The sequence below is a fragment of the Canis aureus genome, chromosome 6 (assembly GCF_053574225.1).
Source record: "Canis aureus isolate CA01 chromosome 6, VMU_Caureus_v.1.0, whole genome shotgun sequence".
Classification (NCBI taxonomy): domain Eukaryota; kingdom Metazoa; phylum Chordata; class Mammalia; order Carnivora; family Canidae; genus Canis; species Canis aureus.
The window spans coordinates 22,619,903-22,646,820 of NC_135616.1; the positions used below are offsets into that span (position 1 = coordinate 22,619,903).

The 26,918-nt window shown below is 36.9% G+C and overlaps 1 protein-coding gene across 2 annotated transcripts in view; it reads right to left on the reverse strand.

Moving 5' to 3' along the window:
- Positions 1 to 334: 334 nt before the first annotated feature.
- The window catches only part of DSC3 (desmocollin 3), a 49,943-nt gene continuing 23,359 nt past the window's right edge, over positions 335 to 26,918 (reverse strand). Inside the window, exons 8-17 of one of the 2 annotated variants that reach the window (XM_077900340.1) lie at positions 24,922 to 25,056; positions 24,347 to 24,532; positions 18,387 to 18,646; positions 18,134 to 18,276; positions 16,935 to 17,159; positions 13,828 to 14,052; positions 11,619 to 11,740; positions 6,238 to 6,495; positions 4,457 to 4,499; positions 4,237 to 4,374 (exon numbers count right to left, since the gene is read on the reverse strand). In XM_077900340.1, the coding sequence (XP_077756466.1) occupies positions 4,473 to 4,499; positions 6,238 to 6,495; positions 11,619 to 11,740; positions 13,828 to 14,052; positions 16,935 to 17,159; positions 18,134 to 18,276; positions 18,387 to 18,646; positions 24,347 to 24,532; positions 24,922 to 25,056 (1,581 nt within the window). In that variant the 3' untranslated portion in view covers positions 4,237 to 4,374; positions 4,457 to 4,472. Of the gene's footprint in view, positions 4,375 to 4,456; positions 4,500 to 6,237; positions 6,496 to 11,618; positions 11,741 to 13,827; positions 14,053 to 16,934; positions 17,160 to 18,133; positions 18,277 to 18,386; positions 18,647 to 24,346; positions 24,533 to 24,921; positions 25,057 to 26,918 lie in introns of both variants that reach the window. The other variant, XM_077900339.1, reaches the window with a different exon arrangement.

Here is a 26,918-nt window from a genome sequence, read left to right on the forward strand (position 1 = left end):
CCAAGTAAGAATGCTATGACAGCATTTTATTTCTGGAACACTCTACAATTACAACTACCTTCCAATACTTCTTTACCCAATAAAAATCAGACAGAGAGAGAGGTACAGATTTTTGATATAATTTGGAAAGCTGTGCCCCAAATAGTGATATCCCCCCACACATAGTTTAATATACAGATAATGCTGACAACTTGGTAATGATTCATTCTCTAAAATATTCCCCAGGAATATAAGGAAGACATTATCAAGGATCTATTTTCCTGCCAGTCTTAAGCACAATTTTATAACAGTTCATCTTGGAATCATTTAATCATTAAAGATAGCAAAGACAAGATACGGAGTTAACAGTTTTATTACATCCTGCATCTGCATCTATTACTTTACACATCCCCTTTTTACTTATTTTAACCTGCCAGGTTTCTTTAAAAGCAAAGTAACTTCTCTTAATAGCATACTTAAAGTTCTATTAAAAATGCTGCAAACCAAACCTCACTGCATTTTAGACATTTAACTGCTTCCTTATAAAAATATGAAAAAACAATCTGTACATTTACATTAAAAATTCAAGAATATTCACTGGAAAAAAATGAAAGCTATTTTCACACTGAAATAACATAATTTCCCCCTTACACATAAAAGGAAAGAATACCACATGTTAAAAATGTTTACATTAAACATAAGACTTTAAAAGGAAAAGCACCCTTTTAAAAGCCTAGGTCTGAAAATCTAGATTTCAGGGGGAAAATTAGAAAACAGGAAATGTGGCATCAGGTAAACAATTTAGATACACACTTAACTGAACACCTTCTATCTCAGTGCCCAGAGGACTGCATAAAGAAAAAAGTATTCCCCATGAATGCCTTGATTGTTCTGCACAGCCAGTTCGGGCCCATCCTGTAAATGCCTGCAGATGCATCACGCAGTCATGTAAGCCCTTCCCTTGATTCCACACTCCAAATAAGGTGAGGTATGGAGAAAGGGTTGGTGATATTCCCCTAAATTCAAATGGGAGCTGCCTTTGGCCTGAGAAAAGCAGCAAAAGGGAGGGTCTGGCCTAAGAAAACTTAAGTAGCAGTGTTGTCTTTACTATCAGTGTCCCTTTGTTGGCTCTCTACTTGCCCTTCAAGGCCTGGGTTTTCATGTTGCTGACTGTCCAAATATCCTACTTGGGCTTGCACTCTCCCTAAGCTCCCTGTGTTCTCAAATGATGACTAAGTTTTTTCTTTCCTGTATTCAAAATGCTTGTTTCTTCTATTAACTTGAAAAATCCTTGTAAGAAAGAAATTGCATAAAAATTAAGTCAAACTATAGGGTGATTGACAGCCTGGAGCATTTGCCACCTAAGTGTTACTGGCAACACTGGGAGAGAGGTTAAAGAATGGGGACTGATGGGAGGGCTAGATGTCTGATTCACTACGCCAGTTTAAAACAGGGAAGTGAGTGGGGAAATGGCATTTTACAATTTCCAGGCTCAAATTAGAACACAGCAAATGGCAAGGAGTCTTAGGATGGTCATGCCCCTCTTGGTCCCTTCAGTAAGATTTGTGCTCTCACCCTGTTCCCTTTATCCCCTAAAATCTGACCAGCGGAATATGGCTATTTGGCTCTGAAGTTTTAAAATGTTGGTAGAAAAGAGAGAAAAAGAAAATGGTGATAGAATCCTTTTTCCAGAATTGGTTTTTAAAAAGCTTTCAGTATTAGCTCCAAGAAAAGCACTGCATCTCTGGAACTTTGCCACTGGAAGTCAGGCAGCCCTAGCTCTAACAGCTTTTGCCAGTTTGTGCATGCAGAACCAAACTGCAAAGCAAAGCTACTGTTCCACCTACTTGCCTCCTTCCTTTCCACTGAAACCAGAGAAGGTTAATTAGCTGTATACGATTTTAAAGAAATTATGCAAATGTACGTGAACTATCTTCTGATATGCTCAGCTCTGCAGCACAGACCAAAGGCTAAGAGGCTCTCTTTTTAAAATCCTGGATTCCTACTGTAGGACACACCTACCTTATTTTATCAGATTCCCCTTTGGTTTTCATTTTATTTTAAACGTTGCACTAATAGTTTTATATAAATATATATTTATCTATTTGTGTGCATGTGTGTGTGTGTTTACCCTTATAGCATTTCTATGAAAACTTTCTAAGCCAAAATGGCAGAGAGCAAAGAAACAATCACCATTCATTTATATGGAAATCTTTTTAGTGTTGTCAGATCCAAAAATTAACCGTTCTTCGGCTTTTCTGATACCTTAGGACACATTTTACTAAGGGATGCACAAAATAAATGGAGATCAAGCACAGACGCTTGCAGATGCCATTCAAAGCCCTGGCAGTGGATGCTGAGAAACAGTACAGTTCCTGGGGAAGGCGCTTGGCAAGGCGGCTCTCTGCTCTGGGTGCACGCTTGCCTCCCTAAGGCTCACTGCAAGACAAGCCCTAAATGCTATTTTCACTTTTTGCCTTTATTCATATAAGTGCAAATCTTCTTCAGGTATCATTAGGTTAGCAAAAACAGTTGCTAATGTAGGTCTTTGTGAAACACAAACTTTTGAAAAGCAGGGGATACCACTGTCTCTCCTCTCTCTCTCTCTCTATATATATATAGAGAGAGAGAGAGAGAAAGAGAAAGAAAAAAAAAGAAAAAGAAAAAGAAAAAGAAAAAGAAAAAGAAAAAGAAAAAGAAAAAGAAAAAGAAAAAGAAAAAGAAAAAGTCAGGTAAGCCTATATTCATATTGAACATTGCCCCCCATTCTTTATTTGACTGTGAGGCTCACTTTGTGAGTTAGCCCATGTAGTGGCAATGTACCAATTCGTCACAGCTGCAAAATTTTTAAGTTAATTTAGTTTTGTTTCTCTTCCAAAATTTTCTTCAATTGGTGACACATAATATTTCTTCTCTATTTTTTAAGCTAACGCATGAAGTGAGTATACAACAATGTGATATGAGATTCTGCAAAAGATTAGGTGTTAATTATTTTAAGTTTAAACACCCTCTCTTTAGAGTTTTTTTGCAAGTCCTTTGCAGGGGCTCTATCACATGAACAAAGCTGAGCAGCACAAAATTTTAAGCAACAGTTTGAAAGATATTAAAATGCTCCGAGGGGTTCTTTTGATTGTTTATAGCATTTTAAAATATTTATCTGCTTTAATAAGGAACAATTTATGTGAAAATGATAGTGAAAGGAAATGCACACTCAGCCCTCATTGCTACGCATAACTATGACAAGGTCTGTTTCTTCAGAATGTGTGGTGCGGCATACTCTGTCTAAGGAGAACATATTCTAATTGCAAATAACTACTATTGAAAGAAAATAAAAAGCCAGATGTGCTAAACTTGCAAATAAAATCATGAAAGTACGATATTAAAAAGAAGAAAAACAACTTTTTTCTCAGCATAATGTTCATCACTGCACATTACCAATAGTAGTCCTGAATCTCAGGGAAAAAGATGTTAAGACTTGTGATTACAATCTCAATAGGCCTTTGGTATTTTTCTTTAAAAATATGATTACAGTGTAGTCTAACATCATATTTTTTAAGACCTTATTGGGGCAGTCAAGTAGATAGACCTGCTCTTCATGATCTAGTTGCTAGCCAGAAGGAAAATGAAATTCTAGCACTCTCTGGAGCTACCAGCTTGGTGGTACTGATTCTTTAAAGAGCTAAAAAATGCAATATAATTTAACAAAATGTTTGATATAATCCTATTCGACTTAAATCTAAATCTGGAAAAAGAACAGAATTTCTAGCCCACATAGCTATTCTATATTCAATCAAGTACAGCTTAGCTATCATTGGACTAATATTAACCTAACACATTTATTGGTAAAGTGTCTATGAAGAATGGCAGGTCCTTTATAGACCTTAATTCAAATGCTACAGCATGAGATCTACTAGCTGTCTATTTACTTGGCAGTAAAGAAGACAAGAGACATTTTAACATTTCAAATTCCTTGGAAAACATTAGCAACAAATTGCTATAAAAATACAACTTGGTAAATAGTACAATCCAAAATTTAGAAAGTTATATATTCTTTTCTAATGTATAGATATATTAGAAATATATCTATATGTATCTTTATATATATTAGAAATTGAAATTGAACTTTACAATATCCCTTTGCTTTTGGAAACCTCCAGAATATTTGGCAAATACACGTCTAATTGTAGCACTTTAACATTATCTCTTTGTGCATGTCTCTGCTAATGTAGTAAATTTGGCTCCCAAATTATTTAAAAAGTCAAGGCCATCTTCTTCCTGTTTTTCACTGCAGCAACCCACAGAACCAGCTGGAGATCCTCTTCCTTCATAGTTATATGTAAGGACATAATCTTGAGATGGCACGTGGTCTTCATTCTGGTTACACAGATGCAATTTCTATAAAATAAAAAAAAAAGGATTCTATTATTGTTTTAAACACTCTTAAACATATGAACATAAAATTTATTTTTTTATTTACCTTTTATGTTTAATTTCTAACCAGTGTGTCCTCTAATGGAGTCCTACATACAAAAAATGCACATGATTGGTTGATATCACAACCGTACCATAAAGTCAGTATATTTTACATTTCTAGTAATCAATATAAATTTTAAAAATTACATATATACAAATGTTATATTTAAGTACATTTAAATCACCATTAAATGCTTAATCTAAATTTTGTACCGAGAGGGGAGGCTAACCCACAAAATGGTGACAGTATGCATGGCAGGCAGTTAAGAATTTGATTCTGGATATTTTAACAGTCCTGACTCTGAGTCATATCTCTGCTTAATCACTATGTATATGACTTTGGGCAAGTTACTACACATCTTGAAGTCTTACTTCTAACTCTCCTTATGTCTAAAACAGGAATATACACAGTGACTATCTCACAATACGGATGAAATAGAATTTTGCCCAGCACATAGTAAATATTCAATAAACGTGCAATTAATAAAGTAGGCAAGAATTACCACATTGGGTTCAGAATCAAGTTTCCAAGACAGCCCAAACGTGACAAAAGTAGAGAGATGCACAAAGCATTTTAGTGAAATTACAAAGAATCAACATCACCCACATTGCAAAAACCAGGCCTTGGGAATGGAGCAGACAAGCATTCAGCTACAGCCATCCTCACTGGCTGCTACCTGCCTCTCTGCCCTATTGAACTCCTTTGGCTCCTTCCTCCTCACTCCCTCCCTAACTACAGTTTCTTTCTTTGGCTTATGTTACCAAGTGCTTTTCTTCACAACCATTCCAGCCTCATATCCCATTATCTGCTGTGCACATTAAAGGACACCCTTAAGAGCACTTCTTAGGCTCCACTATTTCCCAACCTGACCTTACATGAATATTGAATAGAAACTTTTAGAAAAGAGATGAACACTTGAATTTGACGGGAAAAAAAAATGCTATGGACATGTGATAAGCTACAGCTGCAGCACAGAATGATGCTATCTGCAGTCCATTAAAGGATTAAGGGTTCTGGTCCACTGTAGGTGTTACAATAGTATCAGTAAACTCTGATAAAAAGAAAATTTAGTCCCAGATAGAATATTTAATCCAGTGCTTTCTCTACCCAGGTGGTACATGTGCATCACCTGAGGAGCTTTAAAAATAATAATAATAATAAAAAACCAAACCAATTAAATGCAAATCTTTCAAGGTGGAGCATTTAAAAGCTTCCCAGGGGATTTTGATGTGTTGCCAGGACAAAATCCATGATTTAATCCCTCTTTTCTTTTATATCCTTGCTTTCCTCTGAATAAAAACACTTTATATTTGAATAGTGCTTTTTACATTAAGTATAGTTCCTATAACTCATATTACTTAACATACCCCCTAGAATTGTGTACAGATGTTTTGTTTTCAGAGAGAAATGCAGAGTTGATTGGGGGAGTTTTGTGATTAGAGGGAATGAGATTTTTTTTCACATTTCTCTATATTAAAATAGTTCAGGAGGTAAACAACATCTATAAACAGCATGCAACTTTAGTGGGGATATTAGAAATTTCCAATTCTCATGAGATTTTAGAAATTAAAAGAAATGGGACAGATGGGATTAGATCTCTCTTATGTTAAACAATGTGACAACATCGAAGCACGGTTGGTGGGGGCCATGCAGGGAATGACCAGAGAGTGGAAGAGAAAGGATACATTGAAAAATATGCAAAAACATCTGTGGAAACTCTATGTTAACTTCAATTTCCTATTGTTCATTTAAATTGCAGATGCAAAACATTCAGGAAAACTCACTTCACCAAGACGGGGCTGAGTGAAACTATGCCACTCGGAGTAGGTGTATCTGCAGTTGTCCACCTCTGTGGGTCCTCCTCTGCAGGAATCCAGGGTGTGATGATGCCCGGTCCCCCGGCACGATTCCAGTGTCTGGTGTCCGCCTTTCACCATTTCAATGGTCTCCTGACCTCCATTTTTCACTCCTGATCCCATAGTACCGCAAAAGCCTTGGCCAGAGTTGTTGACTGTCTGGGTCATAAACCCATTGGCAGAACACTGAAATGAAATAAAATAAGACCATTTGTATCGAGGAAACAGATTCCAAATAAAGTTGTAAGAAGACAAGGGAGAGAGGATGTTTATTTAGCCTTTTATTGATTCATCCATTCATTAACAGACATTTTTGTTTTCTAATTATGTGCCCAGTGTAGGATGCAAAGATGGACATGATACCTCAGTGGCTCCAAGAAGTTCTTATTCCAATGAGGCAGAAAAACAGATAATTACTTTAAATATACACACACACACACACAAACACAGAGTGCTATAGGAACATAGAAGAAGAGCCTTAAAATCCAAGCCCCGGGCAGCCCAGGTGGCTCAGCAGTTTAGTGCTACCTTCAGCTCAGGGTGTGATCCTGGAGACCGGGGATTGAGTCCCACATTGGGCTCCCTGCATGGAGCCTGGTTCTCCCTCTGCCTGTGTCTCTGCCTCTCTCTCTCTCTGTGTCTCTCTCTGGTCTCTCATGAACAAATAAATAAAATCTTTAAAAAAAAAAATCCAAGCCCAGAGAGAATAAGTGGAGAAGACTAGAAAATACTACACTGAGGGACTTCTGGACTCCTACTTGAGAAATGGGAAAAAGAAAGCACTACCTGCAGGAAGGCCTACACGTAAAGGCAATGGAGTACTTTGGGGGCCTTCAACTTTCAGCCTGTTGAGAATGGCTACCACATAGAGTTCACAGTGAGAGAGAAAGTGGAGAGGTCACAAAAGGCCAGAGAACATAAAGATCCATATGCCATGCAAAAAAAACTTAGATTATCATGAAGATCATGGGGACTCAAAGAAGGATTTTAATAACAGGTAAGGGACATATTTTTTACAATAATTCTGGGCAATAATTTAAAAGACAAATAAGAAGACAAGTTGAATATCATGGATACCAGAGAGGTTTCACTAGGTGAAACATGATAAGGACCTAAGCCAAAGTAGAAGCAATGATGATTCAAAGTAGTTGGATCCCATACAAAGTTTACTGGTGGTCAGATGGATGAAACAGCAAAGGGAAGAGTCAGGAGTTATTCCTGAGTGCTCTGCTTGCTTGTGCAACTAGATAGATGGTATAAATCACTATACCATCTAGTGATGAAGGATGCACTCATGGGTGAGAGGAGGGTGAACAATTCAGTTTTATACATAATTACTTTAAGAAATTTGAGAAACCTATGGATGCCCAAAATAACTACATGGATATGAATTGATGAATATGTGAGCCTGGAGTTCAGGTGGGGGAGCTGAGCTGGAGCTATAACACTGGAAGTCATCACCATTTAAGAGGTAGTTGAAGCCATGGGAATAAATTATAACTCCCAGAGAAAATGGTAGACTAAACAAAAAGAAGGCTAAGAATAGAACCACAATCATGAAATGGGCAAAAGACATGAACAGAAATTTCACAGAGGAAGACATAGACATGGCCAACAAGCACATGAGGAAATGCTCCACTTCACTGGCCATCAGGGAAACACAAACAAAACCACACTGAGATACCACCTCACACCAGTGAGAATTGGGAAAATTAACAAGACAGGAAATCACAAATGTTGGAGAGGATGTGGAGAAAGGGGAACCCTCATGCACTGCTGGTGGGAATGTGACCTGGTGCCACTCTGGAAAACTGTGTGGAGGTTCCTCAAAGAGTTAAAAATAGATCTGCCCTACGACCCAGCAATTGCACTGCTGGGGATTTACCCCAAAGCTACAGATGCAGCGAAACACCAGGACACCTGCACCCCAATGTTTCTAGCAGCAATGTCCACAATAGCCAAACTGTGGAAGGAGCCTCGGTGTCCATCAAAAGTTGAATGGATAAAGAAGCTGTGGTCTATGTATACAATAGAATATTACTCAGCCATTAGAAACGACAAATACCCACCATTTGCTTCGAGGTGGATGGACCTGGAGGGTATTATGGTGAGTGAAGTAAGTCAATCAGAAAAGGACAAACATTATATGGTCTCATTCATTTGGGGAATATAAAAATTAGTGAAAGGGAATAAAGGGAAATGAGAGAAAATGAGTGAAAATATCAGAAAGGGTGACAAAACATGAGAGACTCCTAACTCTGGGAAATGAACAAGGGATAGTAGAAGGGGAGGTCGGCAGGGGGTTGGGGTGACTGGGTGATGGGCACTGAGGGAGGCACTTGGCAGGATGAGCACTGGGTGTTACGCGGTATGTTGGCAAATTGAACTCTAATAAAAATTTTTTTAAAAAGAATAGAACCACAAGGAAAACAAAACAAAACAAAACAAACAAAAAAAAAACATGTTTTAAGGGTGGATAAGGGAATTAGAGGACAGAACTGATCTGAAATAGCTATTGAGAGAACAGAGGAACCCAAGAGGCACAACTCTGAAGTCATGCCGAGAGGATTAGTGTAAGGAGAAAACATCAAAGTAGTTTAAGAACTGGTTCAAATAAAGTAATCCACCTATTAGATTCAAGTAAAAAGGTGGCCATTGGTGACCTCTGTCAAAAGAATTTCCAAGAAGTGCTGAATGAACAGGAAGTAATGCCATGGACAAATCAAGTATAATCTCTCAAAAAGCTGTTTCAAAGAAAAAGAGATAAGGAGGGAACTAGAGGAGAACAGAGTCAAGGGAATGTTTGAAGATAAAAAGACTTGGCTAAGCATTGACGAAGGCCGGAACCTTATATGGAACTCTGGGCTGTAGGTGGGAAGTCTAGTTAGAGCGGTAACCTCAAGCATGTCAATTTTAATTATAAACTGTTACTTTCAGACAAGACCTCCATTAAAATCAGGCTCCATTGTGCCATCTTCTTACCAATTTGCTTTTCTTCTATTTAATATGCAGAGTCTCTAACTAAACTGGAAGATTTTCAAGTTCAGATGATTTGGAGTTTTGGATATTTCAGAACCTGAAATGTCCCTATAAATGTCATACATAGTGTCTCACTGCCTTAGAAAATTATACCAGAGAAGAGAACTGAAAGTAGCCATTTGGTGGCACTGCTACCCCATATTTTTTGCTTGGATTGCTCCTACAGTGAAATTCTATTACACAAGAAAAAAAAATAATCCTGATTATCAAATCTCCTTGATGGTATAGTTTTTGTCATTATACATACATGCTCAGAGATCATGCAAGCTAATACCAGGAGAATTCAAACTAAACTAAAACCAAGGCCTAGCCCACAATGCCATGTTTCACATTCTATTTTCTGTTCCTTCCTGTCACCATGTACATTCTCACAGGGTATCATATACTCCTTTTTCACACCCATGATTTCCAGATTTAACTTCTCTAGTCCTGACTTTTCAAACAGCGCCTAACCTCTTCTGAACCCCTTTGACTTCAACTTAAGTCCAGAACTAAAGTCATCACCTGTACTCACTGTACTAAAATGAGTTTACACATTCACTATGAAATTCTGTTACATTTTGTAAAAATATACCTAAATTAAACTGCAGTATAAATTAATAATTCTGAGAATTTTGAAAAGTGTTCCTAACAGAGAACAGGCAAAGGTAGGTCTGAGTATGTTATGGTGAAATTGCCAATTAATGCCAGCAGCTCTAGTATCGATTGGCAAAGAACAAGTATTACAAATATCTCCATCATTCCCTTCTCAGGTATAAGATAAGAATTTACTAGGAGTTAAAGACTATCAAGGGACTCAATGTATTTTCTGAATGGAGAAATAATTACAAGGTTCCACATGGAGGCATGTCAAGCATAGTGGGCTATGATTTTACGTGATGGTGGAATGAGGTGAAAGAGGCAAAGTCGTTAAGAAAGGTATCCTAACACAGAGATACAGAAAAGGCTTGAAAGGCTTAATGTAAAGTCCTGTCCTTGGTTATGGCCTCTGTTGCTTTGACTTCATTTTTTATTTTGTTACTCAAAAGCTAACAACCTTATCATTTACACATTTAAAATATTTATTATCCTTATTTTAATTTTCCAGTGACCATTATCCATTCTCGTAGAGTTACCTCCTGCTTCAACTACTGAAAGATTCTAATCCTTTCTCTTCCCTATCCCTAATATCTTCCTATTCTCACTGATCATCCTACTGACTCAGCATCACACTGCTCCCATTATGCCACTTCTGTGCAGAAAAACCATCACCTGCTCTTCCTTACCAAGAGAATAAATCCCAAGTCCTTAACAACAGCCCCATCTCCTACTCCTCTCTTCCAAATGCCTAACGAGTTTCAAGCTTCTACTGCAAAACAGCATTTCTTCCATTTCAAATCGATTTCTTTACTATTTGTTGAAGAATCCCTAAACTTTGTCATCTCCTTTTTTATTCATAAGGCTGTTTTCCACCTCTATAGCTATTCCCACCATCTTTCTACTTTCAAACCCTTCCTATTCTTTAAGTTACCAAGGCTTTCACCAAGCCTTTCCAGTTGATCCAGACAACACGAATGCACCTAAGTATCACAAGCACCTTTGAAAGACAACAGTTTTCTATCATATTGGTGCTAATAGTTTACTGGCATGTTCCTACTTATTTTTCCCATAAAAATAGATTCCATTTCTCATCAATACTTTGAAATCTTTTTGAGGGAAGAACATGCCTTGTAAGAACTTTTTAAATATACATCTCCCCAGACAAGAAGCCTAGTACAAAACACCTCAGCGGTCTCAAGAAATCTATACGGAAAGAAAGTGGCAATAATCTTCCAAGTAATCTATCCTCCCCCCACATACTTTTATTAAAAATATGTATCTCTTTGGTATTTTCTTAGTTGATCTTGAAAACTTTTAGTAAGTTTTTTTTCCCCTATTATCAGTGGTCAAGAGTCAGAAAAACAAATAATATCTGGAAATGTACATTGTGGAGAACAGCTAGAAGATTGGTATTATAATAATTTCACAACATCAAAGAGCAAGTTTTAAATCATAACACTAGAGAGTGGAAGAATAAGAATGAAAACAACGCATCTGATTTAAGAAGTTCAATAAAGGCCACCTACATAAATATTTGAATATTGACAGATAAAATACTTATGCCTACAAAATCTGACCAAACTAAAAATATAAATATTAACTCCTAAATTACAAAATAACTTCATGAGAATCAGTAAAAGAAATTAAGGGAGATACTCAGAGATAAATACTTATTTTAAAAAATTACTTACCACCTTATCATCTCCAGGAGCTTCTGTGTTTGATATAATTAAGTTTTGCTGTGCTAAATCTTCAGGAAAACCTTTTCTTTTTTTGGCACCAACAACTCCACATACCAAAGTTAGCAATACAGCTGCATTGAAAAAAAAGTTTAACAAAATAATCATCTCTTATTTTTTATTACCTCAGCTACACAGGAGGAAAACCAAGCCAGTAAACATGGTCCTGTGAATTACCTTGGCCTTTCTAAATTAATAGGCTGTGATTTAGCTTAGACTTTCAAATCTGAATTATATGTATATTTTAATTATAGCTCTTTTTAAGAGTTTGAATTCAATCCGTAATTTTAAAATATTTACAATTGTAAGTTAAGTCATACATTTTCAAAAAATTCAATGACATTTATTTAAGACAGAGACTTTAAAGAGATTTACTGATTCCCAAAACACTGATTTGCCTATATGAAAACATGACAGACTTTTCTCCCCAGAACAGATTTATCTCCAAGTATCTTCATTAAAACTACTCTGTATTTTGTCTATTCAAAATTTTCTTTCTAAAAAGAAAATTCAGCATACCTGTGGGAGTTTTAAATATGTGATAATTAAATTAGCAGTAATAATAACGACAGTTCTCACAATGTCCTACAAGCCCCTCTATCAAGGGTGGCCAAACTACAGCCCCAAATCCAGCCCACCACATGTTTTTGTATCATTCATGAGTTATGGTTTTTAAAATCAAAAGAATAGAAGTTCAGTGCATGTGGAAATAATACGTCATTCAAATTTTAGCCTCCATAACATTCTACCGGAGCCCAGCCATGCCCATCACTGAAATGTTTTCTATGGCTACTTTCCTACTAGAAGGGTAGATTTCATTGGTTACAAGTGAAATCACAGGGTCTGCAAAATATAAAATATATACTAACTAGCGCTTGACAGAAAAAGAGTGCCAATCCCCGCCTCCTCTATGTGGTCCCTTGTTACCTTTCTGGTTCCATGTCCAACCCCACTCTCCTGATCCACTCCAGTCCAGCCACACTGGCATCCCTGCCATGCCTTGACTTCTCCAGCCTCCCTTTCACCTAAGAGCCTTCGAGCTGATTTTCCCCTCTGAATGAAAACCTTTCCCCCAAGTACTGTACTTGGCTCTTTCACCTTTCCCCCAAATCGTCAGACAGCCTTGTCAGTTAGCCCTGACCAAACCATCCGCAGACAGCTGCTGTCACTTGCACTGATCCCTCATACTCACTCACACGTGCTCCACAGCACTACAGCTCCTAATTCTTTTGCTCTATTTTTCCCTCCACGGCATTTCATTTATTTATTAGTTCACTGTCACAAGGCACACTGTTTGTGTTTGGTTTTGTCTGTTTTGTTCTCTGATGACTCCCAACACCTAGCCAGTTTCTGGCATATAGTGGCATATTTATTTTGTTGACTTGCAGAAAAATATTGAACACTGTACTATTCTAAGCTCTTTACATGCGTTAAAGCAATTAATGCTCAGTGCTGCCCCCTAACGTAGGCTACTCCAATTATTCCCTCTTATAGTTGAGGAAACTGAAGCACCATTAATTAAGTAACTCGCCCCAGGGTGCATGGGTTGCAAATGGTAGAGCAGGGTTACAAATCCAGATAATTTGGTTCCAGAGTCTTGCTCTTAACCCTAGGGCTATCACAGAACAAAGAAACCATGGCTCATCTAGACTGTAGGAGTAGATGGAAATAGAGGGGAAAATATGGTGCCATTGGGAACTACACAACTGGCAAGGAGAGGGTTAAAAGAATTCAAAACAGACAAGATACACGCAAGATGGGATATTGCTGTGATCTGGGTGATTCCCAGAAGCCCTGGGCTGAATGGCGAGAAGAGGTCACAGTGGCTCATAGTGGACTTTTATATTGCAAAAGTTTTGATTGTTTTATTTAGCCCTAATAGGGGTAGTACCAGGACCAAGAAATGAAAACTATATATTGACAGATTTGGTACGGTCTAAGGAATTTTAACCAGCTCTGTCCAAGTATGAAATCATATCTTAAAAAGGATCTAGCTTCTCCCTCTCCCCAAAAATATTCCATCAGAACTCAGGTAACACAAAAGCAATTTATAAAGAGGACACTCCTGATGGATAGTTGGACAAGATTACTTTTTAAAGAACTTTTCCTGCACTCACATATTTATGATCCATTTTAACTTTCAGTAAGTAAAAGGACTTACAAAATAGTAATGCTATACCCAGCAGTATTGCTAGGATCGCCCATTTTCCGAGTATTACTCCTGCACTCCTTCGAGCTGCCCGACATTGACTTGGATGAGTACAATCACACAGATTAACTGTCAGGATTTTTGTTGTAGATTGACCTTCTCTATCCTTTACAGTAATAGGAACACTATATTCCTGAGATTCAGCATTTTTCCAATATGAAAGACGGGCAGCTGTATCTGAAAGAAAATGAAAGAATTATATCTTTAATGGACATGTATTTCTCTCTTACCATTTGTTTTGCCACACTTGCTTCTAAACATATTATTCTCAAGGAACCACCTGCCACATGAAAATGAATAAAAATGGACAACTGCCTACAACCTTTTCAGCAAGAACACTACCATGTATGTGTTGTCCATTGTAACTTTTTGCACGAAAGGATTAAAGACATAATTCGACATTGGAGTGACCCAGTAGCATTTCAGTAATATTTAATATTCCTTTACTTTTCCCTTATCTGCAAACCAATGATGCTAGATTGGCCCCTGACATGCACTTCAAACATTTTTCTACAGTACCAGTTTTTGGTATTCATAAAGAATTAATGCCAATTGTTAGGCACAAAGTATGTCTTCAGTTGACCTTCTCTTATCTATTTACTTTCTGGTATCTGTCCATTATTTTTTTTTAACAATTTTATTTATTTATTCATGAGAGATACACACAGAGAGAGGCAGAGACACAGGCAGAGGGAGAAGCAAGCTCCATGCAGGGAGCCCGACGTGGGACTCGATCCCGGGACTCCAGGATCACACCCTGGGCCGAAGGCAGGTGCTAAACTGCTGAGCCATCCAGGGATCCCCCCATTATCTTTACATATAAAGTAAATTTTCAAAATACAATAGACCCTTTGTTATTATGCCTTCCCTACAGAAGTGATCTCAATACCAGAAAGCTAATTAATGTCACCCAGGCTAGGTATAAGGTTTACATAAAAACAAATGTATCTGTATCATAAAAAAAAACATTTTTATCAACTATATTTCCCCAATAGTCTTGATACCTATTTTAATGACTTGATTATCAACTGACCAAAAGCTCTGCCCACTTTTAATGCCAATTACAGCCTTCTGAGTTTTGCAGTAAGTGAAATGACAAAGTAGCACATTGCATACCCTGGAAGTCCTCTGTAACTTTTAAGCCTTTCTTAAATGTACTGTTACAACTGATGAGAACTTCAAAGACTTTTGGCTGCACTTCAAATGCAAAGCTCCCTGGAGGAATGTGGATTACTTCTAAGGTTTAGATGGAACCCTCCCAGATCATATTGTGGTTAAGGTAAAATCCTTCAAATTCCTCTCTTCCCTCAAGACATGCTCAGCTCTGGTCACATCTTGTTTGTTCATACAAGTGCAGCAGCCTCTGATGACCCTGCCACTCAACTCTTGCCCTCCTCAATCCTGTCACCAGTGTCACCTTGTTAAGACACAAATCTGGGCACAGCATCCCTTACTGGCACACTCCCAGTGCACACCTGCTGTCACCTACTGAATATAAGTCAGTCTCTTCAGTCATAGATAGGCCCTGCATCCCCAAACTCCACCCATTGTCCCACCCAGTCTCTCAGCAGTTCTGCTAAAACCTGAACTCTAACAGCACCAGTTTACTTATTCCTCTAGAATTTTCCTTCTTTGTGCAAATATACTAATCGATTACTGATTAAACAAACACTTATTAAGCAGTTAGTATCAACTAAGCTCTAGGCTATGTGCTGGAAATACACAGAAGAATCACAAATATACTGAGAAACTCATATATTGGAGGAGAAAGGTAAACAGATGATAATACAACATGAAAGGAGCTATAATAAAGGTAGAAAAGGTCATGGTGCTACTCCTTCTATTTTGAAAAAGGCTTCATTGACGTGAGCAACAGAGCTGCAGTCATGTCTGTCTTGTTAATCTCTACATACATACCCAGGGTTAGAACAATGCATGATAGATGGCAGGTGCTCCCCAAGTATCATGAATTAGTATCGAACTATGAAATGGGAAAAGTATTCAGAGCAGAAGGGTCAGCATACACAAAATTCCACTTACATGAAAGAGCATAATACAGTAACAAAACAGCAGTGAATGGTGGCTAAAATATAGAATATTCTATTTCCCCAGGAACCACTATCATAGGAGGCTGTCCTGATTGCTCCAATGCTATATCCCTGTCCATACTCCAATATGTTTCCTTCCAGAATACTATTGAGTCCTTGTCTCATACAACCAGATTCCTCATTTCCAGTTTTCTTATACTAAAATTTAAACTAAAATTTATACTAGAATTTAAACTGTCCATCTCTGTTCTCCCCTCACCTCACTGGAGTCACTTTAAAAATACATCAGGGGAACCTGGGTGGCTTAGTGAATTACATTGGACTCTGGATTTTAGCTCAGGTCATGATCTCTGGGTCATGAGAGGCCCACATTGGGCTCCATGCTGGGCTACACACTGGGCATGGAGTCTGCTTAAGATTCTCTCCTTCCCTCTACCCCTACCCCATCCTCTTTCTCTTAAAAAAAATAATAATAATACACCAAAAACAATTTATCTTAATGATAAGCTGCCCAATATTTTAACAAAGCTTTGTCTTTGTTGTAAATGGAAGTTTGCCTTAATAAAAATTATTTTTTTTTCATTTTATATGCAATAAATAACACAGACCACATACAGTATTTGTAAAAGACTGAGCTAGTCTTCTAAAATATATTAATGAGACTATTACACTAAACAACAAAATCTACTCTCAGTTATTTTAGAGCATATAAAGCATTACTTTTTATTAAATACTTCAGTGTGCCTGGGTGGCTCAGTTAAGTATCCGACTCTTGGTTTCAGCTCACGTCATGATCTCACGGGTCGTGAGATCCAGCTCTATGTGAGGGCTCTGTGCTCAGTGGGGAATCTGCTTAAAGATTCTCTCCCTCTGACCCTCCCCTCACCTACACACATGTGTGCTCTCTCCCTCTCAGCTCTCTCTGAAAGAAAGAAAGAAAGAAAGAAAGAAAGAAAGAAAGAAAGAAAGAAAGAAATAGAAAGAAAGAAATCTTTAAAAATAAATAAATACCATTAACTTTGGTGAGGGTCCATATTTTGTTCGTTTCTGGAGAAGTGTTTGCCAAGCTGAAATAAAATGGAGCACCATGGATAGGTTCATCAGGATCAACAGCTGAAATGTCTGTATACTTCATCTTGGGTTTGCAAACTGTTACATAACTTTGAAGTACTTCTGGTGGATTATCATTCATATCTTCAATGCTAACAGCAAGTGTTCCAGTACATGATTTACCATCTATGAAAGAAGGAAAAAAAGCTTAGCATAGTTTTTTGCATTCTCTTACAGTTTTCCAATAAAATTAACTACATTCTACATAAGATATATGTTTTCTTAAATAAGCTGATTACTACAGAAAATAGGATGTAAGAATGTAGAAGGATAAGTGAAACCTGCAGATCATCTAAAATGAGTACGTCATGGACAATATCAGCTACAACTGCCAATAAACCCAATAAACCTTACGCCAGGATTATTATCAAATAATAAAAATCAATGTGTGAATTTCAAGCTCTGTATTTTGGGGGAGTTCCTTCTGGTGCAGATGTTAATGAGCAGTAAAGAGGCTACAAAGAGTTATTCCAATCCCGATACATATTTAGGGAGTATTTAGGGGTATGATGGATACACTTAGGGAGATTTTCAAAATATATGATGCTCAAGTCCCCAATCTAGGATTCTGATTCAGTGTGTCTAAGTCACATCTACAAAATGATTTTTTAAGTGCCCCAAATTAATTATTATTATTCTAATCATTAATTATTCTAATAATAATATGAAGCCTGAGTAGAACCCCTGGGTTGTTTTAAGGAACAGAATTCAAGGAAAGGACCACTTTGCCCTAATAATCAGCTGAGTTATTTAAAGATTCTATTTTAAGTGTAATAAAGAGATGTAGAAGAGCCTGGTGAGAACATTTCATCTGATCCCAAACTTAAGTTTCATCTTTGCCCTCTAACATAGGCATCTATAGGCATTTGACGTTCCCCCATACTGCGGATATAAAGATAAATATGACATGGCTTCTTGTTGCTGTGAAAGTTCACCTTGTTAGACAATCAAGAGAAATAGGTAGTCTCCAAAATAATTCCTAACAATTCCAAATACTTATCATAAAAAATTCTTCACAATAATAAATGCAGTTTATTTTCCAATTCCTTTCTAAAATATCATATTAAAACTTAAAAAAAAAGTTGTTTTTTTCTTTTTACCTTGGTCTATTGCTAGGACTGTAATATTATATAACTCATTTCTTGGAGCCATGGCCTCCCGGTCCAGGATTTTGGAAGTTATGATCGACCCTGAAATCTCATCAATGGTGATCCATCCTTTAGGATCATTCAATTTTTTGTACCTATTAATATAAAATGAAAAGTCTTTAGCGATACAAAATGTATAAAAATAAATTACTATCTCAACTATCACAAATACATTATCTGTATGTGGTTACAGACTTCTCCGTACCTTAAGTGGTTGCTACTTTTAGTTTCAGGGTCATACGCCTTATAGCCATTGATCTTTGACCCCACTGCTGCATTTTCTGTAATCCGTATGTATTGGGCTGCAGGGCTGCATTCAGGTCCTTCATCCTGATCTCTCACGTGAACTGTCACCAAGGCTCTATTCATGGTTGTCATTCTGAGTGCGACATCTCTGGTAAATGGAGCTTCGTTGCCTACTCCAATTTCCAGAATCACCTGATGGTTTTCTTCATAATTCAGTGGCTTTTTAAAGAAGCACATGTATAACAGTATCAGTGTAAAATACATTTGGCATTTCAAATAGCAAGGGACCTTCTTTTTTATGGGGGGGGGGACCTTCTTTAAATAAGAACAGTGCTTCATGAGTTCTCTCTTCCTTTTCAATCAGTACTGACTTCAACAGAGAGATGATTCTTCACTAAGCCTTTAGCAAGAGTGATCTGAAAGTTTCTGCAGGTGGTTTTATGGAGTTGCAGAAAACAATTCCTAAAATATTTCTATAGTTCATTCTTACTGAGGAAAATTATTCTGAATCTGGAGATAATGCAAAAAGATAACAGTGTTTTTACGGCCCTGTCTTATAGCACTGAAGGACCAGCCTGAGGGGCATCTAACTCCAAATGAATCCAACTTTGTTTGACTTACTACTTCCTATTGACTATGTCCATTTCCTCAACCACTGTACTATAATCCCTCTGCTACACAATTCTACTTAAATGATTCATCAGCCTCCAAAAATATTTAAGTGAATCCTTTGATTGTAATTGATTTTCAGACAACAAATCAAGCAAAACCCATAAAGACATTATTTCACACTGTACTGCAAATTGGAAGCATTTTTTTCCTTGATTCTCTTCCTGCTTATCAAAATCATCATTGGCTGACCATTGAACGAAATGAAAACAGATGAGTAAAATTTTTACTTTAAACCTTTCCCCATACCTAGCTATTATCAAGCTGAGATATAGTATCATGAGTCCATTAAGGAGTGAATCATAGAATCCACAAAATGTCTGTGAAATTCTTTTTTAGTTTATATAAATATTCCTGAAAATGGAGGGTCAAGGGGGTAAATGAATTAATATCTGTTTATCTATTGCTAATGAACACTACCTCACAAATTACATGTGTTGGTATGAACATGTAGAGAATGAGAGTATCCACTGGCAATGAGCCATGGATGGAAATTCACAAAACAGCTGCTGCTCTGGAGGAGGTGCAGTTATTCCATCCAGGACCACTTGCTAAAAAGCCTTAGAATTTCTTTATGTAATTTTTCAAGGCTTATACTGGATATTGTTTTAGAGGCTTAAAACTCCACAAGACTGAAAATCTGGTGGGATGTGAAATGAATGATTAATGAAAAAACAAGAATTCTCTTCCACCATAGGGTAAGCTTTATGTTTTAATTATTTTTTTTAAAAGTGCAAAAATATCCTATATCTGCACTGAGATGCTATGAACTCCCTAGAAGATGAAGTGCTGCTTTGTGGTGGACCTTCTACATTGAGAATGATCAACAACAATATCTTCTTCACTCAAACCAATGTGCACTACTGCTGCTGCTCAAATGGAAATGAAATGTAGGGATGGAAAGATCACTCAGGATTGAGCTACTAAAGACTGTATCAGCTCATGCTCTACAGTTCCAGAAAATCTATCCAATATAGAAAGGTGTAACACTAGCCCCACACACATGTAAGACTTCTAAAAATATAATAATAATATCCTATAGTTTACCAAGTGTTTTCATTTTCATTGTTATAATTGAATAGCTATTAGGGAGACAGAGAGAAGTATTTATGATTTATAGATAATACAGAGGCTAACTTTCCATCACATAACTATGCAAAGCAATTTAACATGGTGCTTAAGAGCGTGGTACTTGGAATAAAAGAGATCTAGGTTCAGATCCTGTCCTACTGCATCCTAGCTGCATCACTTTGGGTAAGTGTCTTAATCTCTCTGAAATTCAGTTTTGTCTTCTGCACAACTGTTACAAGAACAAGATTTAATATTGTAAGCCCATAGTGAGTGTTTTATACTATAGGATATAATAATCTCTCAGGCTGCCACATAAACAATTGAAAGAAAACAGTGACATTTTTTGTTAACAGCCAATTTAATGCAATAATAGGAGACATCAACTAGCAAGGCAATGTTTGGAAGCTTTGTTCAGATAAAAGAAGTACATATAAGCAATCTTTGGTTTAACTTCTGATTCTTTAACTCTTTTTGGTATAAAGGAATAAAAAAAGTTCATTCCCAGACATCATTATGTAAGTAGCCTACTGAAAGAATGATGGATTTCAAAATGCCTTGATTATACAGTGTTTGATTTTAAAATAAAAGATGCCTCATCAAGGTTAGAAAGTACTTAAAGATAGAACTTAGGTACACAAACACAAATCTTGAGCACGGAAAAGGATTAAGATATCTTTAAAGACCAGTGTGGCTACCAAAGGAGCTATGTGATGAATTCAAGTTTTCTCAGGGTTTGCATAAAATATAGAAAAGAAAGTATACCATGGAAAATGCACATTTTATTGACCAACATGGTAGAGACTATTATGAATGGCTCATAGAAAGAGAGATGGTAAAATTCTGAGAGGAGCTAATAAGGAGAGATGAAGAGAGGAAGGAGATAACAAGAAATAAATACATAGAAATAGAAATTAATTCAAGTTTAAAAAAAAAGACCCCCTTGTGCAAGTCATGGTTTTATCAAGCTAAGTAACCCACATATGGAAAAGAGGAGAGAGAAAGGGAATGTGACCCAAGAGTCTCCAGCTGGAAGAGCAGTACAGTGGTTGTGAAGAAGGGTTCTGCTTCAGGAATGTCTGAGTTGGCATCTTGGTTCTATCATTTCTATCTATGTGAACTGGGGCAGGTGACTTCACTTCTTTTGACTTAGCCTCCTCATCTGGAAATGGGAAGAATGAGAGGAACAACCACAGGGTTGTTAGAAAGGTTAAAAATAAATCTTTTGAATCTAGCATTTTTTGTTTTGTTTACAATTTCAGAATGTGGGAAAAGAAACAAAATAAATTATTTTTATAAGCCAAGTCAAATACCAATATAAAAACTTAATAGGAATTGTGCAAAAGAAGAAAATTATAAGTATCTTTATAAGTTGTAAAATGGGGATAATAATAATATCTTATCCTAAAGAGGATGCAACAATTAGTTATAAACTACATAAGGTACTTATGTCATTCCCTTGACATGAAAGGTGATCAGTACTTGATAATTGCTTTTAAAATTCTGAAAAAATTTCCTAGATATAAGAACTAGGATGTAATTATAAAATATAAGTGCAACTATCTTCTGTTTAAAGATAATGGGAATAAATGTACATAAATTTTATGGTGGGGATTTTCTTTATTCTTCATATGTGAAATTAACTTAAGCTGAACCAAAGACAAAAAAGTAAAGTATCACCATATAATTGCTCTCCCTACTGGGGAATCCTGAGATGGTAACCAGAAGTTGTTCATCAAAAATAAAACAGATTGCGGGGGGGAGGGGCAGCCCAGGTGGCTCAGCAGTTTAGTGCCACCTTTGGCCCAGGGCCTGATCCTGGAGACCCAGGATCGAGTCCTAAGTCAGGTTCCCTGCATGGGGCCTGCTTCTTCCTCTGCCTGTGTCTCTGCCTCTCTCTCCTCTCTCTGTGTCTCTCATGAATAAATAAATAAAATCTTTAAAAAATAATAATAAAAATAAAACATGTTTATTAGTCACCCAGAGTGGGAAATATTCTAGGATATTATAGGCTATAATTTCTGAAAATATTTGGAAACATTTTTCTTAATGTGATCAACATTCTTTGAGGGAAAAAAATCCACTCTGAATATGAAAAAATGGAATGTACTACATTTTTTTAGAATATATTCTTTTGAGAAAGTTTATTAAAATTCATTTTGTATTGCTTTAAAAAAAAACTCAAAAAATTTAATTCCCAGTGTTACTTAAATTTTGCCTTCCAAAGCAAGATGAAATCACTGAGATTTAAAAAATAATAATAATAGGACTTTAATAATGGACTTGAATGAGAGAGAAGTGAGGATTAGTCTTCTAATCAAGCAGCAGATACAGAACGCTCTAAAAGGTCTGAGCTTGGGTCTTTGACTTGAGCTACTGCAGTTGGCATAATCTTTCCATCTTAGAATTCAAACTACTCCTTTGACTTCCTTCTAGAAAGAAGTTAAGATGGCGGTGAGGGGGGCAAAAGAGGTGTCCAGGAGAAATCTTTTACAGAGTATCTGTTGCCAAACACATCAAAATTGATGCCTGACTACATAGGTATGCCTAACTTTGCAAATTGATGCATAGCTGCACTTTTCATAAGAATTATACACCACAGACCTTTAGCCTACCCAACTTCAGCTGCAGCTTGGTGGACACTCCCCCATTTATGCTGATAGACTCACATCTCAAGCACACAAAGATTCAGCTCTCCACATTCAAAGTCTCTCCAAAGCCAGAGTGCTCTCCCCCTAGCAGACACAGCCAAGCCCAGAAGTGCAGGAAGAGCTGAGGTTCCCTAAAGGCAGCCTTCCACCAATGGGGCATGGGTATCAATGGAGTTGATGGATAAATGTTCCAGGTACCACTTTTGGAGGAGATAATTCCGAAGTACATTCTACGTGGTTTATTGTATGACTGAACACCAGAGGGGACTAGGTCAATAATGCAGACTTGATTGGCTTTTCATTCTTTCCTATCTTACTTTTCCATTTTTACTCTGGCTTCCTGGAATCCACTTCCTAAATAATTCCTTTCATTGAGGTACTTGTCTTGGGTTCTGCTTTCTGGAGAGTCCAAATAAGACTGGATTGAGGTGTACCAATGAAGAGGAACAATGATCAGTATCATCTGCTTATTTCTTTTCCTACTATTATCAGTTAAAAGTTTCATTTTTCTTAAGTAGTTGGTTTTAGTATTCAATTTGAGCATATCATATTAGAGAAAACTGAAATAGAAGTTTAATGTTGAGAGTAATTGGAACAAATACATTTGACTATTCACATCCAAGTAGAACTTGCCAAGTCTTATTATGTAATCTCTGGAAATTTTTACAGAGCAAATAATTATAACTAGATATTTATGTATCAAAGTCTCCACATTGTTGTTGGCAGGAAAACTTCCTTTATTCAATGGATGACTGCTTCACCTGTCCATAGGACATTTCCTCTCTTATTCTGGGTTACGTAGTAAAACCAAGGGTCCTTCCCAAATAGGGCCTTTTCTGCCCTCATAACCTGGACCCTAGAATAAAACAATGCAACCAAAAATATAATATACGGGATAAAGAGTCAGCTCCTTCAGTGCTGTCTGATATAACACTATATTTCACCCTCAATTATCACCTATAAAAGATCAGATACAACCAGGCATATATTCCAGAGAAAGAGAGAGAGAGAAAGAGAGAGAAGATTATGGGCTTCTAAATTATGTCATGCAAGGAATAAAGGAATTAGGAATATTTATCCTAGAGAAGATAAGTTTCAAATGAAAATAGCAATCTTTTCAAACGAATTCTAGTTCTTCCATTAGCGATGGAACCTAGACCATTAAAGGCAGAATCCAGCCATGGAATATATATATGGAAAATAATTTGGGGAATATATATATATATGGAGAATAATTTGGGCACGGTAGAAATAAGGACTTGTGAGAATGAGAGCTCTCCAAATATGGAATCAGCTGCCAATGGAGATATAGAGATCCTTAGAACTAAGAATGTTCAAGCATAAGCTAGGTGACTAATGACTGGCAGCAAAATTATAGAAGAAAGACTGCATTAGATGGGAACAATTGGACTAAACAAAGCTCTATTCCAACTTGTGGAGTCTTTGATCTGAAACTATTTAGTTGATTAAACCATTAGGTGAACAGAACTTGTTAGCTTGCCAAGTTGTCAATTATTCATTATTACTATACCTTTACAACATACAAGACACCTTCATTAGTCTCTTTGTCTGTGCTGATTTTGAAATGTTCATTTTCATTGCCCTTCAAAATGGTAAAATTGGCTCTCCAATTGGCAGTGTTAATTAAATCCTTATCTTCTATAGGTATTCGTAAGATCTCCACATTGTACGCATTTTCCTCTACTGATGCTTCATACTGAAACAGAAAGAACTCATTAAAAACTTACTTTATAAAGAGAACCTCTACAAAGAAAGCAAAATATTTTTTCCACTCCAAGAGTATTGGTTCTTACACTTTTTATCTAGTTTATTTTAAAGCCATAAATCACAAGTACTGTCTCATTAAGGGTTATCTTTGAAATTAAAGAACTTCATTATAAATGAGGGCAAATGTTGTTTGTCTTTAACAAGAAGGAGATAATATAAATACTACAATGAATAAGTAAAAGAAATTTCTATGTCAGCCATTTAATTTTATTTATAAAATAAACATACATACCTCAAAGTATGGGATGTATTTTATTAATTCATATTAAATAACCAATCCTGGTTAACAAGAGATAGATTTTGAAACTGTGCACTTACAGTATTTTGTTTGAAAGTAGGTGCGTTGTCATTTGAATCTTTTACCGTTATGATGCAAGTTGATGTACCCACCAATCCAAAATTCTGACCATCCATGTCTTGTACTTTCATTATCAGTGAGTACTTATCTACAGTCTGAAAACAAAACAAGTATTTAATTAGTCTCAAAAACATTTGCTTTGACTCACAAATGAATTTTTTTAAGATTTTATTTATCTATTAATGAAAGGCACAGAGAGAGAGAGAGAGAGAGAGAAGCACAGACACAGGCTGAGAGAGAAGCAGGCTCCATGCAGGGAGCCTGATGCGAGACTCAATCCTTGACTCCAGGATCACGCCCTGAGCCAATGGCAGGCGCTAAACCGCTGAGCCACCCAGGGATCTCCACAAATGAAATTTCAATTGTACCCTCTTCTATTTATGTGTATCCATGCTTTTATTTGATTCTATATTTGCATACTATTTTAAGAATTTGGTAGACAGGGAGAAGCCAAAAGGGTAAACAGGTTAAGTTACAAAGAACCATACTAAGAATTTAGATTTATATGTTAAGTAGCAGGTAATAAGGAAAAGTTTTATGGGAGTCATGGGGGGGGGGGCAGAAAATAAGAACACCTAAGTGTTAAAAAGAAGTTTCTTTTTTTTTTTTTTTTAAATTTTATTTATTTATGATAGTCACAGAGAGAGAGAGAGAGAGAGACAGAGGGAGAAGCAGGCTCCATGCACCAGGAGCCCGACGTGGGATTCCATCCCGGGTCTCCAGGATCGCGCCCTGGGCCAAAGGCAGGCGCCAAACCGCTGCGCCACCCAGGGATCCCTAAAAAGAAGTTTCTTAAAGAAGATTTACCATAATTTGCAGTAAACTGAGCTGAAAGTCAAAGAAATCAGTTAAAGAACTCTTGAAATGGTGTGAGACAGGTGATGCAAATCTGACACAATGGCCATGAGGACACAGAGAAAGGGTAACAGGCAAGTTCCCTGGGCGTTAACATTTAATAAGATATGATGGTAGATTCTATATAAAATGTAAGAGAAAAGACAGAGCTGAGAATGATGCTTAGCCATCCTATTTGAATAGGCAGAGGATGTATTATCAATCATTGCAGCAAATGCAGAAGGAGAGCTAGTTCTCTGAGGAAGTGAACACTAGCAAAATTAGGAAGCAGGGCCAAAAGGAATGACTTGTGTTTTGGATATACTGGATTGTATGTGCCCATGGCAAATCTAAGGAGAAAGGTTCAGAAGGCACTTGGATGTTTGGCCCCATACTACAAGAGAGTTCATAGCCAGAAATACCAATCTGGGGGTCATTAGTATGTAGATGGTGGTTGAAATTACAGCAGGAATCAGATTATCTAGAAGAGGTTAAAGGATGAGGAGAGCTGAAGATTTAAGAACAGCAGCATTTCAAGCATGGGGAAGTAAGACTAGGAAACGACACAAAAAAAAAGAAAGACCAGAGAAACAGGAACAGAACCAAGGAAGAGATGAGTTTTAGTTAAGTGCCAACAATAGACAGAGGCTTCAGGCAACAGGTGAATGTGGCAATTAAGAGGTCACTATTGACTTCAGTGAAGAGAGTTTTTGCAAATGGTAGAGTGATGATGAAATGAACTCATTATGTTATGACACAATTACCTGTGTTGCCCTTCTCTTCTATTTTTTTAAGCCACTCCTTTTGTTTTTGCTTTTTTTACTTTTCTCCATTTTCAACTTCCTATTTCTTCCTCCAGCGTTCATTTTCCCCATCCCCCTTCCACATTGGCAACAAATATTCCCACCCTGAAATGCTCCTCTTTTAGGCTCACTCACTGATATCTTTCTTTCTCTTCCTCTAAATACACTGAGTGTTTTGTTTTGCTTTTTTATCTCCCTTGTTCATTTATTTCCTGTGTTGTCCCCACAACACATTTTGTGGTTGTTCCTTGAAAAATCCTGTTGACTTTTTTTGATCAGGAAAACAGACATGGGGACACCTGAGTGGCTCAGTGGTTGAG